The sequence below is a fragment of the Poromitra crassiceps genome (assembly GCF_964638095.1).
Source record: "Poromitra crassiceps genome assembly, chromosome: 2".
Classification (NCBI taxonomy): Eukaryota; Metazoa; Chordata; class Actinopteri; order Beryciformes; family Melamphaidae; genus Poromitra; species Poromitra crassiceps.
Window position 1 is genome coordinate 50,787,815 of NC_139624.1, and position 21,370 is coordinate 50,809,184.

At 42.7% G+C, this 21,370-nt stretch overlaps 4 protein-coding genes across 5 annotated transcripts in view; 2 read left to right on the forward strand and 2 right to left on the reverse strand.

Annotated features, from left to right (window-relative positions):
* gys2 (glycogen synthase 2) overlaps positions 1–5,559 on the forward strand; it is a gene marked incomplete at both ends in the record, with an annotated part of 71,017 nt that extends 65,458 nt beyond the window's left edge. Inside the window, 4 exons of the mRNA XM_083655564.1 lie at positions 1,106–1,201; positions 2,231–2,394; positions 3,057–3,137; positions 5,356–5,559. Of these exons, the coding sequence (XP_083511690.1) occupies positions 1,106–1,201; positions 2,231–2,394; positions 3,057–3,137; positions 5,356–5,559 (545 nt within the window). The remainder of the gene's footprint in view (positions 1–1,105; positions 1,202–2,230; positions 2,395–3,056; positions 3,138–5,355) is intronic.
* A 1,948-nt stretch (positions 5,560–7,507) lies between these two features.
* On the reverse strand, positions 7,508–10,561 carry spx (spexin hormone; the record flags this gene model as incomplete). The annotated part of the gene is made up of 6 exons (XM_083662408.1): positions 7,508–7,572; positions 8,091–8,177; positions 8,737–8,799; positions 9,645–9,702; positions 9,888–9,971; positions 10,556–10,561. 6 exons carry the CDS (start codon positions 10,559–10,561, stop codon positions 7,508–7,510), a joined length of 363 nt encoding a protein of 120 aa, XP_083518534.1.
* A 647-nt stretch (positions 10,562–11,208) lies between these two features.
* golt1ba (golgi transport 1Ba) lies at positions 11,209–14,955 on the reverse strand. Of its 2 annotated transcripts, none has more exons than XM_083656443.1 (5): positions 14,820–14,955; positions 13,931–14,022; positions 13,572–13,750; positions 13,297–13,378; positions 11,209–12,419 (listed from the first exon to the last, which is right to left on the reverse strand). In XM_083656443.1, exons 1-5 carry the CDS (start codon positions 14,842–14,844, stop codon positions 12,381–12,383), a joined length of 417 nt encoding a protein of 138 aa, XP_083512569.1. In that variant the 5' UTR covers positions 14,845–14,955; the 3' UTR covers positions 11,209–12,380. The 2 variants fall into 2 exon arrangements, with proteins under 2 accessions (XP_083512569.1, XP_083512570.1); XM_083656444.1 differs by having other exon boundaries at positions 12,376–12,507.
* Positions 14,956–15,308: 353 nt separating this feature from the next.
* The window catches only part of recql (RecQ helicase-like), a 35,432-nt gene continuing 29,370 nt past the window's right edge, over positions 15,309–21,370 (forward strand). The window contains exons 1-4 of the mRNA XM_083657524.1: positions 15,309–15,393; positions 15,773–15,865; positions 16,875–17,111; positions 21,102–21,281. Of these exons, the coding sequence (XP_083513650.1) occupies positions 15,844–15,865; positions 16,875–17,111; positions 21,102–21,281 (439 nt within the window). The 5' untranslated portion in view covers positions 15,309–15,393; positions 15,773–15,843. The remainder of the gene's footprint in view (positions 15,394–15,772; positions 15,866–16,874; positions 17,112–21,101; positions 21,282–21,370) is intronic.

Here is a 21,370-nt window from a genome sequence, read left to right on the forward strand (position 1 = left end):
AGGAAGTGAGCGGGGGTTCAATTTAGAATGTTTTTGTTGTCAAGTTAAAACCGTCTATAGACCCTTCTCACGGGGGCCATTTTGTGTCGAAAAGGCAGAATAAACACAGGTGTAAGCAAAACACTAATGAGGGTTTCCAAATTCCAATCATGGAAGTTTGAAACTCTCATTAGTGTTTTGCTTGCACCTGTGTTTTCCCTCCCTTTTCGACACAATATGGCCCCCGTGAGAAGGGTCAATTGGAGAGCTCTCTCTCTCTCTCTCTCTCTCTCTCCCTCTCTCTCTCTCTCTCTCTCTCTCTCTCTATATATATATACTGTATACTGTATATATTTTAGCGTCAGGGATTAAGATGGACCCAAGGGCATAACTACGACGATGCTGGAGACAGACTTCAGAATTAAACAAGCAAATAGCAAACATGTCGTCTCCCACCAGTGATGTCGTTCCTGGGGTCAGTCAGTAACGAAAAAGATAAAAAACTTTTTTGGACAAAATTCAACATGACGGAAAAACCTGTGGGCGGAAAAGGGAGTGGCCTATATTGATAGATGCGACTTGGCGCAAGGAATCCAGCAATCAAGCATAATTTTGTTCCTATGATCTACAGTCACTGAGTTATGACCTATCAAACTTAGGTCAAGATAGACGAGAGTAGCAGAGACTACAGTAACAGAGACTAGAGTAACAACAACAAACAAACCAGCAAACAAAGTAACTGAGACATACTATAAATACTGAAATAACAAATAAACTAACTGAGTGACAGGTGAGTGCTGGGCAGGGCTAATGAGGTTTGATGCACGGCAGGTGTGGAGGGAAGGAGTAGCCTACAGAAGGGAGGAAAGTCTGAGGGCATCTTGTGGACAGGTGGAGAATGGCATCTAGATGCCAGACTGACAAGTAGTGTCATGTCAAAAACAACATATTACCCGTGTCTATTTAATTCAGTTGAGACTGCAAAAGTTGTATGTTTAGAAACACAATCAGCTGTTGAGAGCTATTTGTCCAAGCACTGAATACCTCCAATATGGCGCCAGAGGGTGTGTTCTGTCACCTGAAAGCCCCCCCCACACACACACATTATTTTTGTGTTGTGCTTCAGGTGAATGTACTGTGATGGGCATTCCCAGTGTGACCACCAATCTGTCAGGGTTCGGCTGCTTCATGGAGGAGCACGTCTCAGACCCTGCTGCCTACGGTACGGCCACAGACACACACATGCACGTGCACGTGCGCGGACACACACACATGCACGTGCGCGCACACACACACACACACACACACACACACACACACACACACACACACACACACACACACACACACACACACACACACACACACACACACACAATCACTGGCCATTTAGACTCGCTCACAGAGTTGGCATGCAGCCTCTCCTCTCTCTCCCCAAAGGGTTTTCATAGCCCACTAGACCCTTTTCAAGAGGGCCATTTTGTGTCGAAAAGGCAGAATAAACACAGGTGCAAGCAAAACACTAATGAGGGTTTCCAAATTCCAATCATGGAAGTTTGAAACCCTCATTAGTGTTTTGCTTGCACGTGTTTACCCTGCCTTTTCGACACAAAATGGCCCCCGTGAGAAGGGTCTCCTCCCTGGCTGATTTCAACTCTCAGCTCAGCTGTGCTCCTCCACTCAGGTGAGCTCCAACAGTAGCTAACGAATGGAGCTCTCCATGGTGCTGAACCTGTCATTTTGGGCACTAATTAGCCATTTTTGTTCATTTAGTCAGCCCTAATTGCCTAATTCAAAAATCTCATTAGGTCACCCGCATGGGGTGCTCTTTACACTTGCTGAAAGATTCAGCGCGATCACACACGAACTGGCATAGCTGTGGCTGAACACAATTTCTGTTCACTCACTCACTCACTCACTCACTCACTCACTCACACACACACACACACACACACACACACACACACACACACACACACACACACACACACACACACACACACACACACACACACAGTTTGCATTCTTTTTATAGGAGTACTACCTCATCTCTGCAAATGTTAAGCCCAGTTCACACTATCGCAACGCAACGAGTTGAAACTTGCAATGCTCTCCAACTCTGGCTACCTTTAAAATGGCTGGAGTGGAGATGAGACGAGTCTATTCAGACCGCTGCAACTTTGTGACCATCAGTGACCATCAGTGACTCTGTGTGTATCCTCTCCTCTCATTTTCCCTTCCCATCTCTCAGGTATTTACATCGTGGACCGGCGTTTCCGCTCGGCCGATGAGTCATGTAACCAGCTGACCCAGTTCATGTTCGGGTTCTGCCAGCAGTCTCGGCGCCAGCGCATCATACAGAGGAACCGCACTGAGAGGCTGTCTGACCTGCTGGACTGGAGATACCTGGGGAGGGTCTGTATCGGCTGCACTAGCGCTAATACACAATGCTTTGTTTATTGGGACTGAGAGGGATACAGAAATAGTCCAACGGCAATTCATTTTTGGATACAATGCATAAAAGTAGAAGTCCCATTTATACTTTTATGCATTGTATCCAAAAAGTAATTGCCGCCCACTAGTTTGTGGATATTAGTGGGATTTTTGGCCAATCTAAAAGGGATTCAATACTGGCCAAAAATCCCACTAATATCCACAAACTAGTGGCATTTTCTTCAGTCTAAAAGTTTCCAAGCCGGACCGTTTAGCCGATATAGCGACCCTGCAAGTGAGGTGGGTTTTTACATGGCGGCTCTGCTCCGGCTGCCGATATAAATCTTGGCGGTGGTCCAACTCGTGATTTTCTGTGAGTTGCCGCCCCTTTTCCAGCGTGAGTGCGATATAAAAGTTTAAAAGGCGATGCTGCTGCTGCCCCCTGCTGCTTTCCTTGGTAACAAAAACACGTGTACTAGTGGGACTTTTGATGTAAAAAAGGTATGAGTGCCAGGTGTAAATGGCCTCTCTGTCTCTCCTATATCACGCTCCAGTGGATATTATGAAGCTCAAATGCCTTTTCAATCTAAATCTCAGTTAAATTGTTGATGATGGACATCTCTCTGCTGACTTGTGATTGACAGTTCTACATTCACGCTCGCCACCTCGCTCTCAGCAGAGCTTTCCCTGACAAGTTCAAACTGGACCCCATTGCCCCTCTGAAGGTGAGAAAACACAACACAAAAACAAGAGAATAAGAAAACAAATTAATGAATGAAGGACTAAATGTATGTATGTATGTATGTATGTATGGGAAAAAACAAAGAAAGAAGAAAGCTATATTTTTGCACTTTTTTATGCCTCCGCCATGGTTGATGATCGTTAACGCAATATCTCAGGAACGCTTTGACGGAATTGCTTCAAATTGTGCTCAAACGTCCACTTAGACTCATGGATGAACTGATTAGATGTTGATGGTTAAAGGTCAAAGTTCAAGGTCACTGTGACCTCACGTCTGTCCGTTCCATCAAGGAAGGGGTGGAGCTAGAGAAAAGGAGCCATAGCTAGGGATAGGAAGGTCATAGAGAGTCGAGGTTCGAGGGATGGGTAGAGGGAATGGCTAGGGGGGTGTGGGTGGTGGGAGGGGGTGTGGGGTTCAAAGAAGGGAGCGGGGCTAGGTAAAAGGGGCCATAGTTAGGGTTAGGAAGGTCATAGGGAGTTGGGATTGGAGGGGTGGGTAGGGAGAGTGGCTAGAGGGTGTGGGTGATGGGAGGGGACATGGTGAGAGAAGGCGGCGGGGCTAGAGAAAAGGGGACATAGCTAGGGATAGGAAGTTTGTAGAGTCGGGGTTCGAAGGGTGGGTAGAGGGAGTGGCTAGGGAGATGTGGGTGATGGGAGGGGGCATGGTGAAGGAAGGGGTGGGGCTACGGGAAAGGGGCAGTAGCTAGGGATAGGAAGGTTGTAGAAAGTCAAGGTTAGGGCTAGGGTAGGGGTAGGACCATTTTCCATGTTGAAAATGATTAGCCGTGTTGTTGAGGCACCCCCAAACATTGCCTAAAGGGCCATAAGGCTGAATGGCCACAGCACTGCGCTGTGGGCTTCAAGGTATTTGTGCTTGTATGAGTCTGGACCTGGACAGACATGGATGTAGACTGCAACCTTGACTTGTTGGCAGAGGCATACCACCGCGATGCAGTATCTCTAGTTTTACATTAAAAGCTGTGAAATAAAAGGAGGAAAAAACAAGAGTTTGGCTGTTTTGTGCCAAATCCTAATCTCAACGATAAGAAGTGCTTCTTCTAACCTCACCCTATATGCATTACATGGCAATAGAATACTACGTTTTCACGTCATGTCTCCAAAGCGCCATGAACCCAGGTTGTTTTAACGTCACAGAAGACACCTTTTACATCAGAAACATTTGACCAAAGTCCAGTCTTTTGATTCACTAATTAACAGTTGCACCAAAATTGCCACCCTGTTATGTAATTCATCATTGTAAAGCTCTGAATGCAAAGATCAGTAATCTATGAAATACACAGAAAACTGTCTCCTATGCCCCTGTTTTCCATGTTGTATCACACTGAATTCACAATACCTTTTAATCAAGAGCTTTTATTGAAAACAAAAAGTGAGAATCCAAACAACTTTACCAACTTTTTACCTGTTGAGGACATGGCCTCAGGAGCTGAAAATCACCATTTTGAAACATACAGTAAGTTTCTCTGTTCCCTGAGAACTTGAATCACGTAACACACAGCCTTCATTTGACCACGCATCTTCCAGGAGACGTACCTGAGAAGCTGTGTGATCTGCTGACTGACAGACAGAGCGCATAGTGTTCTGATCGGGCTTTAATTGACAGCCTAACATTTGGATGATTGACAAGACATCATGTTGGAGTCTGCTGGTGCCGATCCGATCTCTGTGGTGATACTGGGATGAAACTCTCCCCCCCCCCCCCCCCCCCCCGTGGTTAACTAGTCTCTCTCCCATTTTATTCAGCTTTTCTCTCTCTGTATTTACCGCCTCACAATTCTGAGAACAAAGTCAGAATTCTGAGATTAGAATTGTAAGAGAGCAGTGTCAGAATCTCCAAATTCTGACTTTCATCGATGTATTCTGACTTTATACTCCGAATTCTGATTGAGAATTCTGACTTGAATTTGAGAATTCTGACTTCCGAAATTCATCTCAGAACATTTTTCACATGTGCCTTAACCTTCTTCTATAGTACACACGCACATGCACACGCGCACACACCTTCGCCTCTGCAAAGTGGATTAAAATCGTTTAACGCACACCTAGGAGTTGATTATTGCTTATAAGCCATTTCCAAGTAATAGTGAAACTATTCAGTCTGTTTAAGTGGATGTAGGCTTGTGTGTCTCCATGTGAGTGACTATATGTGTATCAATAACTTTGACTCCTCCCCCTCCGCAGACAGAGGGTTTCCGTTACCCCCGGCCGTACTCGGTGCCCCCCTCGCCGTCGGCCTCCCTCCACTCCACCCCGCACCACAGCGAGGATGAGTCCTACGACGAAGATGAGGAGGCAGAGAGGGACCGCATGAACATCAAGGCCCCCTTCAGTCTGGGTGCCATGCCGGGGGGTGAGAAGAAGCAACCGGGGGGGTCGGGAAACTGAGACCCCGCCCACCCACTGCTTTTACTGCGACACCCCTGGCCACCTGCTGCTTTTACTGGGTGTTGAGAGAATAATCACCCAGCAGATTCACATACTGGATACGGGGATCAGACTTATTCCACTGCAGTCCACTCACCCCCTCAACTGCCATTACACGCCTACTGCTACCTCTACTGCTGCCAGGTCATGCTAAAAAACCCTTTCACACCAGCTCACCTGAATCCAGGGTTCCTACAGGCCTTGAAAATCCTTTGAAAGTTTGCAGATTTGAGAAAAAATTAATAATGCCTTAACAGGCTTCCACCACATTCCACCAGGATTTCTTCACTTGACAACATCAGGCGTACAAAAAGAAGAAGAAATATGCCTCTGTGAAGTCAAATTTTGAACAATGTCATGTCTTATCCCGAAACAAGTCCTTGATGCAAGTTAATTTGGTAACTTTGTGAATCAAGTGGTCTTTTAAATCCCTTTTCAGAAGATTGAGGCTTGTGTACATGACAACAAAATAAAAATAAAAAATAATAATGGCTTAAAGTTTTTGAATGTGTATTTTCACAGATGATTATCTGCAAGATGAACCCAATTTGAGACATGACAACATACTGTATTATGTCAATGTGTGTTAATACAGGTAGGCTACATGCTGTTATTACCACTGTTGTATGAAAAGCTTGTACCCCCAAAATGAAACTTTTTGAGGAGCTAAGAAAATCAGTCTTATTTTTTGCTTGACCACCATGCATCGTTCACATATTTCACACATAAATGAGCAAACCTATGTATGTATATCTGTCTGTGTCTCTGTCTGTGCCTGTGTCTCTGTCTGTGTCTACGTATGTATCTCTGTCTGTGTCTCCATTTCAATTTCCTCGGACACCGTCGGCCTGACAGCATTCATATTAGGCATGGGTACCGGCAGAGGTCCTGAGCAGACGGGCCGGATTTTCTAGTTATTAGGGCCGACTAAATGGGCAAAAATGGCTCATTAGTGGCCAAAATGAATGAACACGGGTTCAGCACCATGGAGAACTCCATTCATTAGCTACTGATGGAGCACACCTGTTGGAATCAGCCAGGGAAGTGGACTAGGAAAGCCCTCTAGGGGGAGAGAGGAGAGGCTGCATGCCAACTCTTTGAGCAAGGCCTTAAATGGCCAATTAGTCATTGTGTGCGCCAATGGGCAGCTTATCAGAAGTCTTTCTGGATATGTGATGAGTTTAACAAGTTTCAAGATCCCCCCTCCCAACACACAGAGAATGTGTTGCCTGAAAGTAGACAGATTTGTTGACAATCAATTCAATTTTCTTTGAAATTCTATCTTTTGTAAGATTGCAGTTACCAATATCTAGTATAGGGCCTGATTCTCCTTTGAGCAAAATCTATGTTTCACCACTGAAAAAAATCACATCTGTCTTTCTTCTGCAATCTTGATATTCCCCATCACTCATAATTAAATCAAGTGTATTGCTCTCAGAACATTTTAATTCAATCAGGTGCTCCACACTTATGCTCATGATTGAATACTTATAGCATGAAGCTGTTTTGTTTGCATAGTTGACACTTTATCATAAAAATGCAGTAGTACGATGCTTTGTTTTTTTCTATATATATATTCAATCTTTTATTTTTCAACATTTTTCAGAATGCAAAGTAGTATGATGCTTTGTGACCATAACAAGAGAAATATACTTTAATAGTTTGTCAAGGAAATTTACTGGGTCATCTGTTAAGTAAACCTCTATAAGATCGGATAGTCTGAAGCGAATGGTGCTATGAATTCAAACTCATTTTATTAAAACATTACATCCAAACATTAGTAGTCATATTTACAAAACAGTCATTTCCCCCCCCCCCCGCACACAGAATTGAATGTCTCACATCCAAACACCAAGATCACGTTGGCTGGCAATTTTTATTTTATTTTTTATAAACATATCAAAGACCATTAGAAGTATTCTCTCTTCCACACTGGCAGCTCTTGAAAGTACACCTGCTCTGGGTTTTCATCGACTTAATGAGGGGGAGAGAGAGGGGATGGGGATATCATGGTTAATATGCACTTGTACACAGAGGAGGAAATACAATATTAAGACGGTTATGTAAGTGATATAAAAGTTTTTAGGCAAAGTTCTAATATAGGACACAAACTCAGTATGTAAACCTTGCAGGGTTCTCAGGGTCCCATTGCCCTTGAAAACCCTTGAAAGGGTCGTTTAGAGTCTGTGAATTTCACCAAACAAGACCTTGAAAGTTACTGAAAAGTGCTTAAATTTGATGTTTCTATAGTGAGTGGGAACCCTGGTGTACTTCCAGGGCACAACATCAACCGTTAAGTGTGTGCCTTAATTGTCGACTATTTAAAGCATTTTGAGTGAGGAGTGCAGAATGTTTTCGAGTTTAACACCATTAAAATTCCCAGAAAGAAACTGACTGCAGATGTTGCATTGTGCTGAGATTATGATTGCATGCTCCTTAAAGACATGCAGCACAGCTGTCTGTTTGACGATAATACTGTGTGCTGATCTCACCTCCCTCCCTGGCCTGCTGCAGAAAGTTGAGCAGGACGGTCGCTGCCTGGTTGATGCTCAGCTTCTCTGTGTTTTGACTGCGGGTCTCTGGGAAAAACCAACAACAATACAAACAGTAGAGTCGCCATTCAGCCCTTCTGGGTTCCAAAACAAGATATCTTTATTTGTTGTGGCCACCCATGGGACAAAGGTGATCTCAGTTCTCAGATTGTTTTTGGGGAAACCCGGCTTGTAAAACTGTAGACACCCACAATTCATGCTGGTGCTGAACTGTAATGGCATAAGATGAAATCCATATTGATCCCAGCTGTGAAATTAGGCCGTAAAAGTAATAGGATTCAGCAGGGGGTGAAAAAAGGCAAAATATAAACAAAAAGACTATGGTTGGGAAATGGGGAAAGAGTATGGGTATAATGGATTCACTTACAAACAGTTACTCGCTATACTTTCAGTTGTTAGGCTACTTGACTAAGTCATGGCTGCTTAAAGATGCATTTTTGTATGATGCTGTAGGCTATCTTCATTTTACATTTAGTTGTCTTTTAGATGGCTGTCACTTCTTTTAACAGAGCTAACCAGAGCAACAGAAGAATAAGCTGAAATTGCTTAATTGAATGGAAGGAAATGTAAAGAAACTTAGTTGTACCTAAGTGCAGCGTGTCGTACACATCTCCCTCTTTTCGGTCCTCTGAGATGAACCTGCGTCCCTCTGAAATAACAAAACGTGCAGAATTAAAAAATCCAGCATTCATTAAAGATTTGTCTCAGTTGCTGTTGGCTAACGGTTAAGCAGGGATGTGCGAAAATACATCATAAAGTATTTTGATGCAAATTACAAATACTTGCTCAAAAAATGTATCACAATACAAAATACAAAATACTGGTCTGAAAAATGTATTTGAAATACAAATACGTATTTTGTATTTTGAAAATACATACAAATATATGTTATAAAAACTGATAGAGATCGAACAATTAGTAAATTCATAGATTCATTGCCAAATACTACATTAATTGCCTATATTTTGATGATCTATTAATCATTTTGAGCCATTTCTTTAAGGAAAAATGTCCTAATTCTCTGATTCCAGCTTCTCAAATGTGACATTTTCTGGTTTCTTTAGATGGTAAATCGTCTCTTTAGTCCTCTGTGACAGTATTCTCCTTTGTGTAAACAGTTCTTGCATTTCAGTTTTAGCTGTTTTTTCAGCACAGCTAATTTCTCCCTCACTTCAGCTGTTAATCACTGTCTGTTTCTGTGAGGGCTTTTGACTTATAGGGAGCATTTCTAGTTAACCTCAAGTTTTGGAACGTTGATCATGTTTAGCCATAGATATCTGACATCATAACAGTAAAGTATTTAAAATACACAAAATACAAGGTGCTGTATGAAAGTATTTTGATACAAATTACATCTTATTTTATTTAAAAATAAATACGTATTTGAAATACATGCATTTACATAGACACATTAGTTTTAAATAGCCTACATGTATTAGTTGCATTATTATACATATTTAAAATACTGCCCATCTCTGCGGTTAGGCTACTTACGAGTGCCTTTAAGGTACAGCATGGCCTGGGGAGTCCAGTTTCTCCTTTGGAAAGTTCCCTTTTTTGAAGGAACAGAATACAAAAGATGAAACTATAGATTAATTGTTTTGTACCATCATGATTTGTAGCTGCTGGTCCAGAATTATTTGGACTAATTTTGATTGTTTCGAGCACAATCTTCAATTTGGCCATTGATTGAAAATAAACCATCACCACTTTTAGAATAGGGTGAGAATGCCTTACCTTCGGTGCGCTCCACGAGTGTGAGACAAAAGTTGCCAGTAGTAAAAGAGTCAGTATATAAGCTAATGTAATGGTCCTCAAACCCTGCAGGAGATAGAAGAGAAACGTTGAAACCCATGAACTGCAATAACAATTGCTTGAAAATAACAGAAAAGCAAAGCGAACAAGTAACACACCTATTTAAAGCCAAATTAAACGTGACAACGTTCCCAATTCCGTGCGTAATTACGCAGAAGCGATTTACGCATCATCTTGCCTGTCTCAAATATATGCTATCATCCATTTACGTAAATTTGAAAGCCGGCAGTAGGCTATAGGCTACAAAATGATAGACTACACAATTGACACTCAGAAAAACACAAGTAGGATAAGCGGCCTGATGCGTAAATGACCAGACTATAATGATGTGTCTTAAAATATCGTTTTCTTTTATGCAATTGAAAATAATTTCGCTTGTTTCCAATACAAAATACATTTAAAAGTTTAAATTAAGCAACACGGTCTTCTTGTTTCCCACCTTATTTCAGGTGAAACTGCGTTGGAAACAAGTAAGAATCTCACCTATAAGTGGCAGACCTTTCCACCTAATTTACGAGATTCCCAAACCCAATACAACACTATTTAATGACGGACATTTTTTCAGTGCATGTGCTTATAGGCCTACTTACTTTCATCGCGACAGAGATGCTATGGGACTGTAGCTCCGTCTCAGATGCCAGGAGGGAGAAAGTCCAGGTCGTCTTTGTTGGTGGTTATCCCACCCTGTATTTATATTCTTCGGGGAGGGGAAAGCGCGGCGCTCCACGGCTAATAGATGCCAACAGCGATAGGTCACGCCAATTTGATGAAATGGGGGCGGTTAGGAGAGTGAATGAATCTAGCAACCAATCAATTCATCTTCTTTCATTGCGGGCAATATTTCTGAATGAAAATAGCTGCCATAAAGCAACTCCAGGACTCCACGTCCACCACAGAATCAAAATTAATAAATCTGGCGACAAGTCAGCCTTAATGCTGTATGCCCCTGGTTAAAAAGAACAGGTTTTTTCCCCTTCTTCCTGGTAATATTGATATGTTTGTGCCCTGCTCACTGAAGCAGTCAACAGATAAATGAGTGCTGGATTTTATGAATGAAAACACTTTCAATGAAAGGAGAAATGTACGGTATCTCTGATGTATTTCTATGTATATTAGATCTAATGTAGGAAAGTGCTGTCATAGATGGACTGGCACTGAATTCATAAATATATTACACTAGAGAGTAACAATTACAAAGTTAGAAATGACCACAAATAACATGGACAACATAGAGCTATTTTTCATTGTATATTTACAAAAGAGCAAATCATTATCATTTCACATGTAACCATTCAGTATTATCTATGCTTTGAACAGAAAGACCTCATAGTTTAAGAATTCACTCATCTCATGCTCCCTCTGTGGTGCAGAGCGATCAATATGAGCGATCGTGAACTCTCTCCCAAACCCAGAAACCAAACAACTTGAACCTGTGAAGTGGGGGGTGATTGACGAATGAATGAAAGAATGAGTAAAGACGGTAGACTGTAAAAGTACCTAGAGGGATTCTCTGGGCATAAACTGGTTCAGATCTGATAACATATTTATAGAATAAAGCTCATTTAGGTAAAGCTCTGTAGATCCATAAAAACCTATTTATCTCCAATTGCCAGCTTCAGATTTCACACCATGATGACATCACAGGTTTGAGTTTACATTATCATGTTTGGAAAAGAGAGTTGTTCATTTTCACAAATACTGATTGGAGTGTCTTAAACCACAAAATTAACTTATTTAAATTTACTTCAATCAAGTGCTTTTCCCCTTAAACACCTTACTACTGTATACTGAAAGTCAAGCGCTGATCATTAAAAAAACAACAGTAAGTAATCATTAGCCAATCGTACACAGAAATGACAGCTAACAGTATCGGAAAGTATTACAACTGTCACACCTGGTATTCAAACAGCTGCGAGAGGGGAAAAAAAGGTGTCATAAAATAACTGCAGAGACACAAATATTGGGCTTTTGTCCAAATAAAGTTAAAGCACAGGCACAATAATGTAACAACACTGAAAGCTCTCTGTCCACATCCACGAGTGTTTTCTGTACATTCCAGAGTGAGAAAGACACTTGGATAGAGTCCATGGTGCTTTTGGCGGGGTGGGTCCTCCATTTTCATGCGTGATGCTTTCAACGGTGGAGGGATCAACGACACGTGACATATTCCATAGTGACTCCTTCCTTGAGTAACAGTCTGCAAGGCTCTGATGACCCTTTGATTGGCAGCCGCATAGACCAGTCAAATTACAGAAACATAGAAAACAGTCTTTTGCCTGCCGGAGGGGGAGGGGGGGGGTCTTAATGTATATAACCTTAACTGCTGTGAATCAGCCATTCACCATTGGCTGATTGCGTTGCTTTATAAAAACTACTGTAGTTGAAACAGACCTCTCTGGATACAAAAAGTCACCGTTATACCATATTGTTGCTCTCGCCCGCTTTGTCCACATACTGAAAGAAAATAAAGAAATTGTGTTATTTGTCACTCATGTGTTCTTCATCCCTCTTCACATGTAAAGGCTCAATCTGTCACACAGACCTGTGAGACATAAATGAGAAACAAAGTGTTAGTGTGACTTTCTATGCTAAAGCAATGGCTTGACTGCACTGTTTGGACGTTATCCTATAGTGTATTTTGAATGGAAGGCATGCATGACCTGAGCGAAAGCAAGAAAAACGAAAACAGACAAATTTACTGAAGAACGAGTTAATTTACTGTTATGCATGCAGACATGCAAGGGAAAATCGGCAGTGACTGACCACGACTGCTGATTGTCCGCAGAGCCTTACGAAGGCTTTAAAAAGACAGAGAGACATCCACCTCAAAACCAAGCCTTGAACACCACACTGCACAAGCAGCATGTTCAGTAGCCACAAAAACTAACCAGGCTGTTGTTATTTTGAGGAATTCTTCATAACTGTAGCGTTAGTATGCATCTCCACTCAACAAAGATGCTATAACTTGACTCTCAGGCAGCAATAGTCTCCACTGGTTACCCTTACTTTGGAAAATTCAAAACAGCCAATTTGATGCTCAATTAACACAAAAGCCTCACCTTTATTTATCAGGTTTTGTGTCTATTGAATGCAGCTGCTCACAACTATGTTTACAGGCAGTCTGCAGCTGGATTACAGTCAAATCCCACTGAAAAGTAGCAGTGCTCTTCTACTGGATTGACTGTTAATGTACAGGAACATAGTTGTCATTGGATGGGGGCCAGGTAGGTTCATCTAGCCTGGTTGAGGTGTTTGAACAAGGCCAGTTCATTTGGAAATAAGAGCATGGCTGCATGTAAACAGTGTTGCTTCAGCACTGGATAATACTCACTCCACTGATGAACGGCAGGTTGAGGATTGAGCCGAGGACAGGTATTCTTCTGATGAAGCCTATTACCACAGGGAAGAAACCCCTGGATCGGATTAAAATAAAAAAAGGAAGAGAGAGAGAGAGAGAGAGAGAGAGAGAGAGAGAGAGAGAGAGAGATAATTTAGTCCTGTCTATAGTCACTCTAAATACAAAAGACACAGGACAAAATAAATTTCCTGATGAGTGCCTAAATCTCAATCTAAAGAAAGTCAATGATTTGTTGTTTTCCCCCTCACCTGAATAAGAGGAAGAAGCCGTAGACCTCCAGCACTACTCCGATGATGGGCCAGCCTATCAGCACCACAAACACGCCTCCCAGGAAGAAGCTGGTGGCCTTCATCTTGTGCTTCTGGAAGAAGAAGCGGAAGGTCCTCTCCAGCCCGATGACGAAGGAGAGTCCAGCCACAAACAGGATCTACAGTGAAGGAGGGGGGTTTCAATGTGTTGAATGTTTTGAGAGAGAAAGACACACACACACACACACACAGAGAGAGAGAGAGAGAGAGAAAGAGAGAGAGCGAGAGAGAGAGAGATGCAGCTGTGGACTTTCTCAGTGTCAGAGATAATGTCAGTTCAATGGAGCACTAACACTCACATTTCCAATAGCCAGGAGGGCTTTGTCGAAGAACAGGATCATCCCAAAGAAGAGGAAGAACACGCCGAAGCCTGTTAGTCCCATCCCGATCTCTGCAGGGCACCGACACAACAAGTTATGGTTAAACTAGGAGTACACACACACACACACACACACACACACACACACACACACACACACACACACACACACACACACACACACACACACACACACACACACACACACACACACACACACACACACACACACACACACACACACACACACACACACACACACACACACACACACACACACACAAAACCAAGATGGCAGGTGCTGAGCCCAAGGTGACCAAAAATATGAAATAAACAAAACAGCTCGTCCACTGCAGACTGCAGGGCACCAAAGTGTAATACATAAGTGAAAATGGAGCCCTGCAGTGTGCGAGCTGGTTAAACAAATGGTATTTGCTATCAGATGCGTGTAAAGGTGTATTTAACACTATAAACAATAATGTATAACTGCATCATTATGCATGTTTACGGAGGTTACTGAGCTTTCATATGACAGAGGGAACTACGTATAAAATAGCACGAATCTCTAACAGGCACAGTGATACTGAAACTATGTTGACACTTAGTAACATGAGGAGCTATGAGTCTCCAATCTCTATTTGAAGATAGTCGACGCTTGATTTTACAGAATATCATGACCAAATGTTTACCAAGGCCTGCCAGCATCTACTCAGGTTAGTGGCATAGATGAGCTAGCTGTCATGATGAGAAATTCAAAGCTAATTTGTTTAGCACTGTATGCTAGTTAGCTTATTGCTGTTAGTACAGCTGAAGCCGGTTAGAGAGAGCAGAAACCTGTAGAGTAGCTACTGAAATACAACGAGCCTTACTTTGGGAGTCCGTTAGAGAGATCATTTTGGCGATGAATCAAACAGCTGAGGATCACAGAGAAGCAGGAAAAGAGGATATTATGGGTCTGCTTCTCCTGTGATTCTGATGACAGCTGCCACTGCAGCAACAGCCACGTCTTCCGGAAACACGCCTTCTCGCGATGACACGTTCCCGAAGAAACCTGGGTTGCATTCAACACATCAACGGTAACACTCGTTCTTCGCTGTTCAACACCACCACCACCACTGGGTTTCTAATTGATCAACATTCCTGTCATCTGACATCGAAATTGTCTGTTTTTAGCTATACGGTGAGGCGTAGCACGTGGTATTCCTTATTGTATGTGCCCTTTTTGTCTTGAAACACCGACATTATTCTTTCACCGTTGAACAGTGTTTCTTGAATGTGTCTCCACCACCCAACCCCGCTGGCCTGGGCCCGCCAGATCAGATACTTTCTATCGGGCGCGTGGAGTGATCTGTCTCTAGCAACCCAGTTAGCAACCATCAAGTGGGTTCAGTCAACAACAGGGGGGCTTGGACGGGGGTCGGGTTGCTGAGTGGTCATCGAATGGTTAGTAAGTTATAATATATTCCATACCTCATCCAAATATCTTCTTGGAATATTCAGCTAACCTTCAAGAGAGAAAGGGATTGTGTTGCACTTTGCTAACAGTTTATCCTGCATTTGCGTAGGAAAGAAGGGATGAGAAACTGCCCATACTTGGTGCTCTATCAGCCTGCTTGCTAGCCATTAACCGACAAGCTAGCTCCTCCTTGTGTAAATAAAGCAGGTGCCCAATGCCGTCGACTGCCCCCACAGTTAACTTTACTGGATAAGAAACTATTAGCTAGTCTGGATTTAAGTTCTCAATTTCTAGAATAGCCGCTGTAACTTTAGTAGCCTTGGTAATCATTACAGATAATGTATTGAAATTGTGTTTCTCTTACAGAGGAATAACGTTACCGCGAGATCTATGACAGTTTGAAAGTTGTCTGCTTTCTGAGCAAATCTGCCAGAAAAATGGACGGTGACAACACGAATGGTAAGTTTATACCTTAAATAAATACATCCAGTGGAATAAATTGTGCTAAGATGTAAACAATATCTGTGGTGATGATGACACAATTGTTTTGTAAGTGAGAGAGGTGGACCTCATGGGAACAGACAGCAGATCTCACTCTGCCACAGTCCCAGAGGGAGTGGAGAGACAGAGAGAAATGGATCATTAGCTCTCAACCTGTGAGCCACAGGTGATTGAGTACCTGTGGAGGTGTCAGACCTCACAGTCCCTGTTCTGAGTCATCTTCATACACTCTGATACTGATCTGTCAGAAAATGGACAGAATTATAAATGGATAGATTTCTGTCCATTAGGTTGTTTTTGTCCAGTGTGCTACGTCAGAACGCCTCCTCAATTCTGATTGGAAAACGGATGGTGACGAATACGTCCATCCAGAAAAAGTTCAACCCCCTTGAACTTCTGTCCATCAAAACATATGGAGATCTGCTGGAGACATACGCCTCATCAGCGCTGCATGGACAACAGTCTGCTATCTTTGAAAATGAATTGAAGTGAACAGAGACGTACAGACACCACAGATCACTGTGGCCGCGGCCTTACACTAAACCAGGGGTGGGCAATTATTTTTCCTGGGGGGCCACATGAGAATCCCAGATTGTCCCCAGGGGCCAATTTTTTTCTTTGTCATGAAGTAACCTCTAATTTTATAACTCAGTTAAATTATGGAAAACATCCTGTGCATTTATTCAGGAAGAGACACACGAGACACAAGTGTTTCAAAATGAAAATCCAAGAAGGACCAGACAGAAGCATCATGCGGGCCGCATCTGCATAATGCCCGGGTCTGCTCTAAACCCAACAGGAGGGAACCTGCTACACAGATCTAGACTGTTTATCACACAGATGACCTTAGGCCTATAGTGCTACAAAATGCACCAACATAAAAACAGAGACTGAAACTCAGACTTGAAATTAACAATTGCAATTTGAAACACTATTGCCATTGCTAAAATAAATTCCACCTCTTTAGATGTGCAGGCGGAGCTGGACTCGGTGGAGGCTGAGCTGGAGGTGGTGGAGCTCCAGCTAACGGAGCTCAAGGAGCGGCAGGCTGAGCTGACCTCCAGCAAGAATAGGTTGCTGCGCAGGCTGGGGGAGGCCTGTGATGCTGCCCTGCCCTCGGGGTCATCCTCCTCGTCATCTTCGAAGGCGTCCGGAGCTGGCCCGGCAATGAGCAAGCAGGAGATGCAGCGCTACGATAACTCCGGTAACAGACATGATTACAAGATTGAAGATAGGTGGTATTGTGACTGTGGGCCCTATTCTCCCACAGGCCTTCGGCGCAAAAACTGGCCTTAAACGCAAAAAAACGTGCCTTGCGCCTGCCTCGGGAAGATAGCAACATGGCTTTAGGCCCCGAAATGCGCTTTACGCGAAATAGGCGTGGCGCAGTCCCAGAATGGGCGAGAATGGGCGTTTCGGCCTTATATACCGGCCTAATGATATCTTCCCTCCTGGCGTTAATTTAGCGCTTTGCGCTTTTGAAAACCAGGCCTATTCAGTGCGCCAGTTGCTGTCCCCCATCTCTGTGTCACTCCCTCTCTCTTGCTCATCAGTGTGACAGGCACAATACGACTGCTTGAAAAAAAGTTCGCCGGTTCTCTCTCTCTCGGACTCCCTCGCTCAGACAGACACAACACAAGTCCGATAGAAAAAAGAAATCTCCCAGCATGCATTGGGCTAATACATTTGGATAATAAATCACATCCAAATTAGCCTAAATAGATAGAAAGGTACATCGAAATAGATCGAAATAATGTGTAATGTTACCACAACATGAAATTGTAGAACATTTCAATATTGGACAAAATAAAATCGCGAAATCCAAACACAACCCTATGTGAAACATATATGTCAGCCTGGGCCTATATATATCCCTCACAGATTTAACGTGATTTAGATAAGTGACAGCGTAACGCGGTTCTACTGTCGTGCTATACTGTGATGTCTGCTCCAATAAATTGGCCCTATTTCACATTTAGTTTTACAATAAAAACACATTTCTGCAATGACTTTACATAATGTAGGCTATATTTATGTGCATCATCCTACCTGTGCAGCAGGGGAGAGAAAACGATATCATTCTGGACAAACTTTCACCAATCTAATCTCATCAGAGGGATACGCTATTTTTTTCTAGCCGATGCGTTTAGAACATTCTTTTCACTTTGATCTTGCTATAGTGTAGCGTATTTACATGCTTGCAGTATTTAAACTGCAGTTAGATTGGTTTGAGAAGCATAATAATATGGAATAATAGCCTATATATAGAGACAGACAGAGGGGGATGAAAGGGAGGGGGGGAACAGAGCGCTTGGGGATGAAAGGGAGGGGGGGAGCAGAGCGCTTGGCTTTGACCGGACTGGATCGCTCCGTGGAATTGGAGCTTAAAAGGCAAGCTGGGGACTGGTTTACTGCACTTCTCCAATGAGCAGACCGTGCATAATTTTACGCTTAAAAGGCGTGGTTGTAATGCTTAAGGCTGCGTGTAGCGCCGATACCAAAATATCGAGTTCGCTGGTCCACGCCCACTACTCTGGGCTGCGTCTGGTGTTGGGCGCAGTTCATAGGCCGATGCAACGATAGAGCCCACTGTGAGTTTATTTCACATTCATGTACACCAGGGATGGGCAACTTCGATGATAGAGAGGGCAAACAATTCCTCGCTACCAGAGGGCCAGATTGTGACCGTGCACTTCCACCAGTAGCCTACTGTAACACCATCACTCCCAATTATAGCTACTAATTTGATGAAAAGGACTGGTAATCAAAGTTTATTATAGACCTTATTCGATAACCCCACGGACGGCGCCATATTGTTGACAAACCGCAGCCGTAACGTAGTCTGGTTGAGCGTATAGCAACAGTTATGGCTTCGTTGAAGAGAAGTGATGAAAAAATAAGTTTGGTCGGAGGTGCGGACCCCTATAAAACACACTTGGAGTAAATATAACTCATTATATTGCCAGATATAACGTAGGCTTACCGGACATTTATAACTACATTGTGAATACAGTATTGGCATACACGTCTCAGGAGCTGAAGGCTTTCAAATCCCTGAAATACCAGAAACTTTGCTCTAGCTTTAAAACAGCCCGCTACAGCAATTTGATGGCGTACATCACCCAAATATGTGATATTAACACATTCACTGCCAGCCTTTTTTTTTTTTTTTTACTGTAGGTAGGTTCTGCCAGAGTTTTTTTTTTGAGGATTCTGGCTCATTTTACAAGAGCCGAGGACTATTTTCTGCTTGGAGTTTGTGAACACAAAGTTCACAAAAGTACTAATAGAATGTGTGCTTTCTCTGTCTAAAAGAGTTAGTTTGTAGAGTTAGTAGTTATGTAGATATTAGCCGTTGAGTACAGCATGGTTTCAGCGTCTGAGAGTGAAAGCTGAGATAATCGCAGTTTTGTGAAATTCAATCAAACAGGCAGAACAGTCACTTTAACCATTTATTTTTGGCATCAGTGAGAGATCAGACATCTAAACAATATAGTTCTGAACGCCCTCTCCTTCAAACTCCTCCCTCCGTGGGCGTGTGGTGGCTTTCAGCCTGCGTTTGTCACAAGCGAGTGTTCTGCTGCTGCTGCTGCTGCTGCGAGTTTGAGCAGCCTCCCTCCCTGGCAGCGAGTGTGGATAGGGCTCACTTGTTTCTTGGGTTTGAGAGCTTTGATGAAGCTTTGTGCGATTCTAGGCTTTATGCTGCGTGTTTCAAACTGTGTTTTCCACCCAGTCTATTTTTGGAATCCCCCACCGCCAGCTCCCAGCGCGATAATGCGCGAAAGTGAAAGCGTTTTCGCCAATCCATTTTACAGTAGAGAATGGTTTCCTCGCGCGTTACCCTACAGTTTTGGCTCTGCTTTTCCTAGTGTGGAGAGCACTGTCGCCACTTAGTGGGTCCGTGGAATGGGTTGTACACGTTCGCTGACTCCAATATTTTTATAGGAGACGGGGGGAGCGTTGATCCACGCCCGACCGTCAAATTTTTTTTTTTTTTTTTTTTTAAGACGAGATATCTCGTCTTTGGCACTCAACGGTTGGATTCTGTAAGACGAGATATCTCGTCATTGGCAGTCAACGTGTTAATCAGATTACTAATGTCACATGCATTGTGCATCCTGGATATAGTTTGTTACAATAGCGTTAGCTCAAATGCTAATGTTAAACAGTATGTGGAATTGTGGATGGACAATGCTGACTCCATTAGCGCCATGTTCTGGGTTGTACAGTAAACTAAAAACACAGATTTTGGTGGTAACCTAACCTACTATTATGACAACAAAACCATTCTAAGCATGGCCCTCTAAGATCAGGGCAGGAAGCATCCTCCAAGGACTCAGAAGTTCTCATCAAACTTGTTTTTTTGCTACAAATGATCAGTGTTGGGGGTAACTCATTACAAAAGTAATATATTACATGACATGTAATATATTACTTTTAGCAGTAACTCAGTAATGTAACTTATTACCAATAGGATTTCAGTAATATTATACTAGTTACTTAACTTTGTACTTTGTAACACACATTACAAATTGAGTTACTTTTTTTATTATCAAAGCACATATTTAAATAAAGATACAATCATTTCCTAATGAAATTGTGTGTTTTTATGCAAATAACCACTATAGATGACAATAACAAAGGAAAAGGACAACATTTAGAATTTTGGACACTTTACACAGACTTCAAGACACTTACAATTACTTTTTCGGGATGGTTCCGGGGCGGTGATGTCATTCTGCTACTGCTGTTATTTTGGTGAAAGTAATGCAAAAGTAGTGTAATAAGTAATAAGTTACTATAAGTTACAGACAGTAATATTGTAAAGTAACTTATTACTTTCAAATGAAAGTAACTAGTAATATGTACTATATTACATTTTGAAAGTAACTTGCCCAACACTGCAAATGATGCTTCAAAAATAATGATTGGATAGTTGCCAAAGTGGTTGGTAGCTCAGACAGATTTACCAGGTGAAGCCATAATTTCCTCAAACTTTCCTTAGCTGGCTTGTGTTAAATTCCATCCCTGCTCCATAGTTTGATGATATGCAGTACAGCTCTACACAGGCAAAATAGTCAGTGTGCTAGTGAAAACTGTGTTACTATATCCTGAATGCTTGTTTAAAAACAAAACCCTGATTTTAGAAACTGTGCTTGTGTTTTGACCTGAATTAATCTCATCTCTCTTGTAGATTTTCCGTGGTCCAAGGATTTGGAGCAGCAGCTGAAAGATTCGTTCCAGCTCTCGGAGTTCAGGCCGCTCCAGCTGAGGACCATCAACCTCAGCATGGCGGGCAAGGATGTGTTCCTGGTTATGCCCACGGGGGGAGGGAAGAGCCTCTGCTACCAGCTCCCTGCAGTCTGCTCCAATGGTACACACACACACACACACACACACACACACACACACACACACACACACACACACACACACACACACACACACACACACACACACACA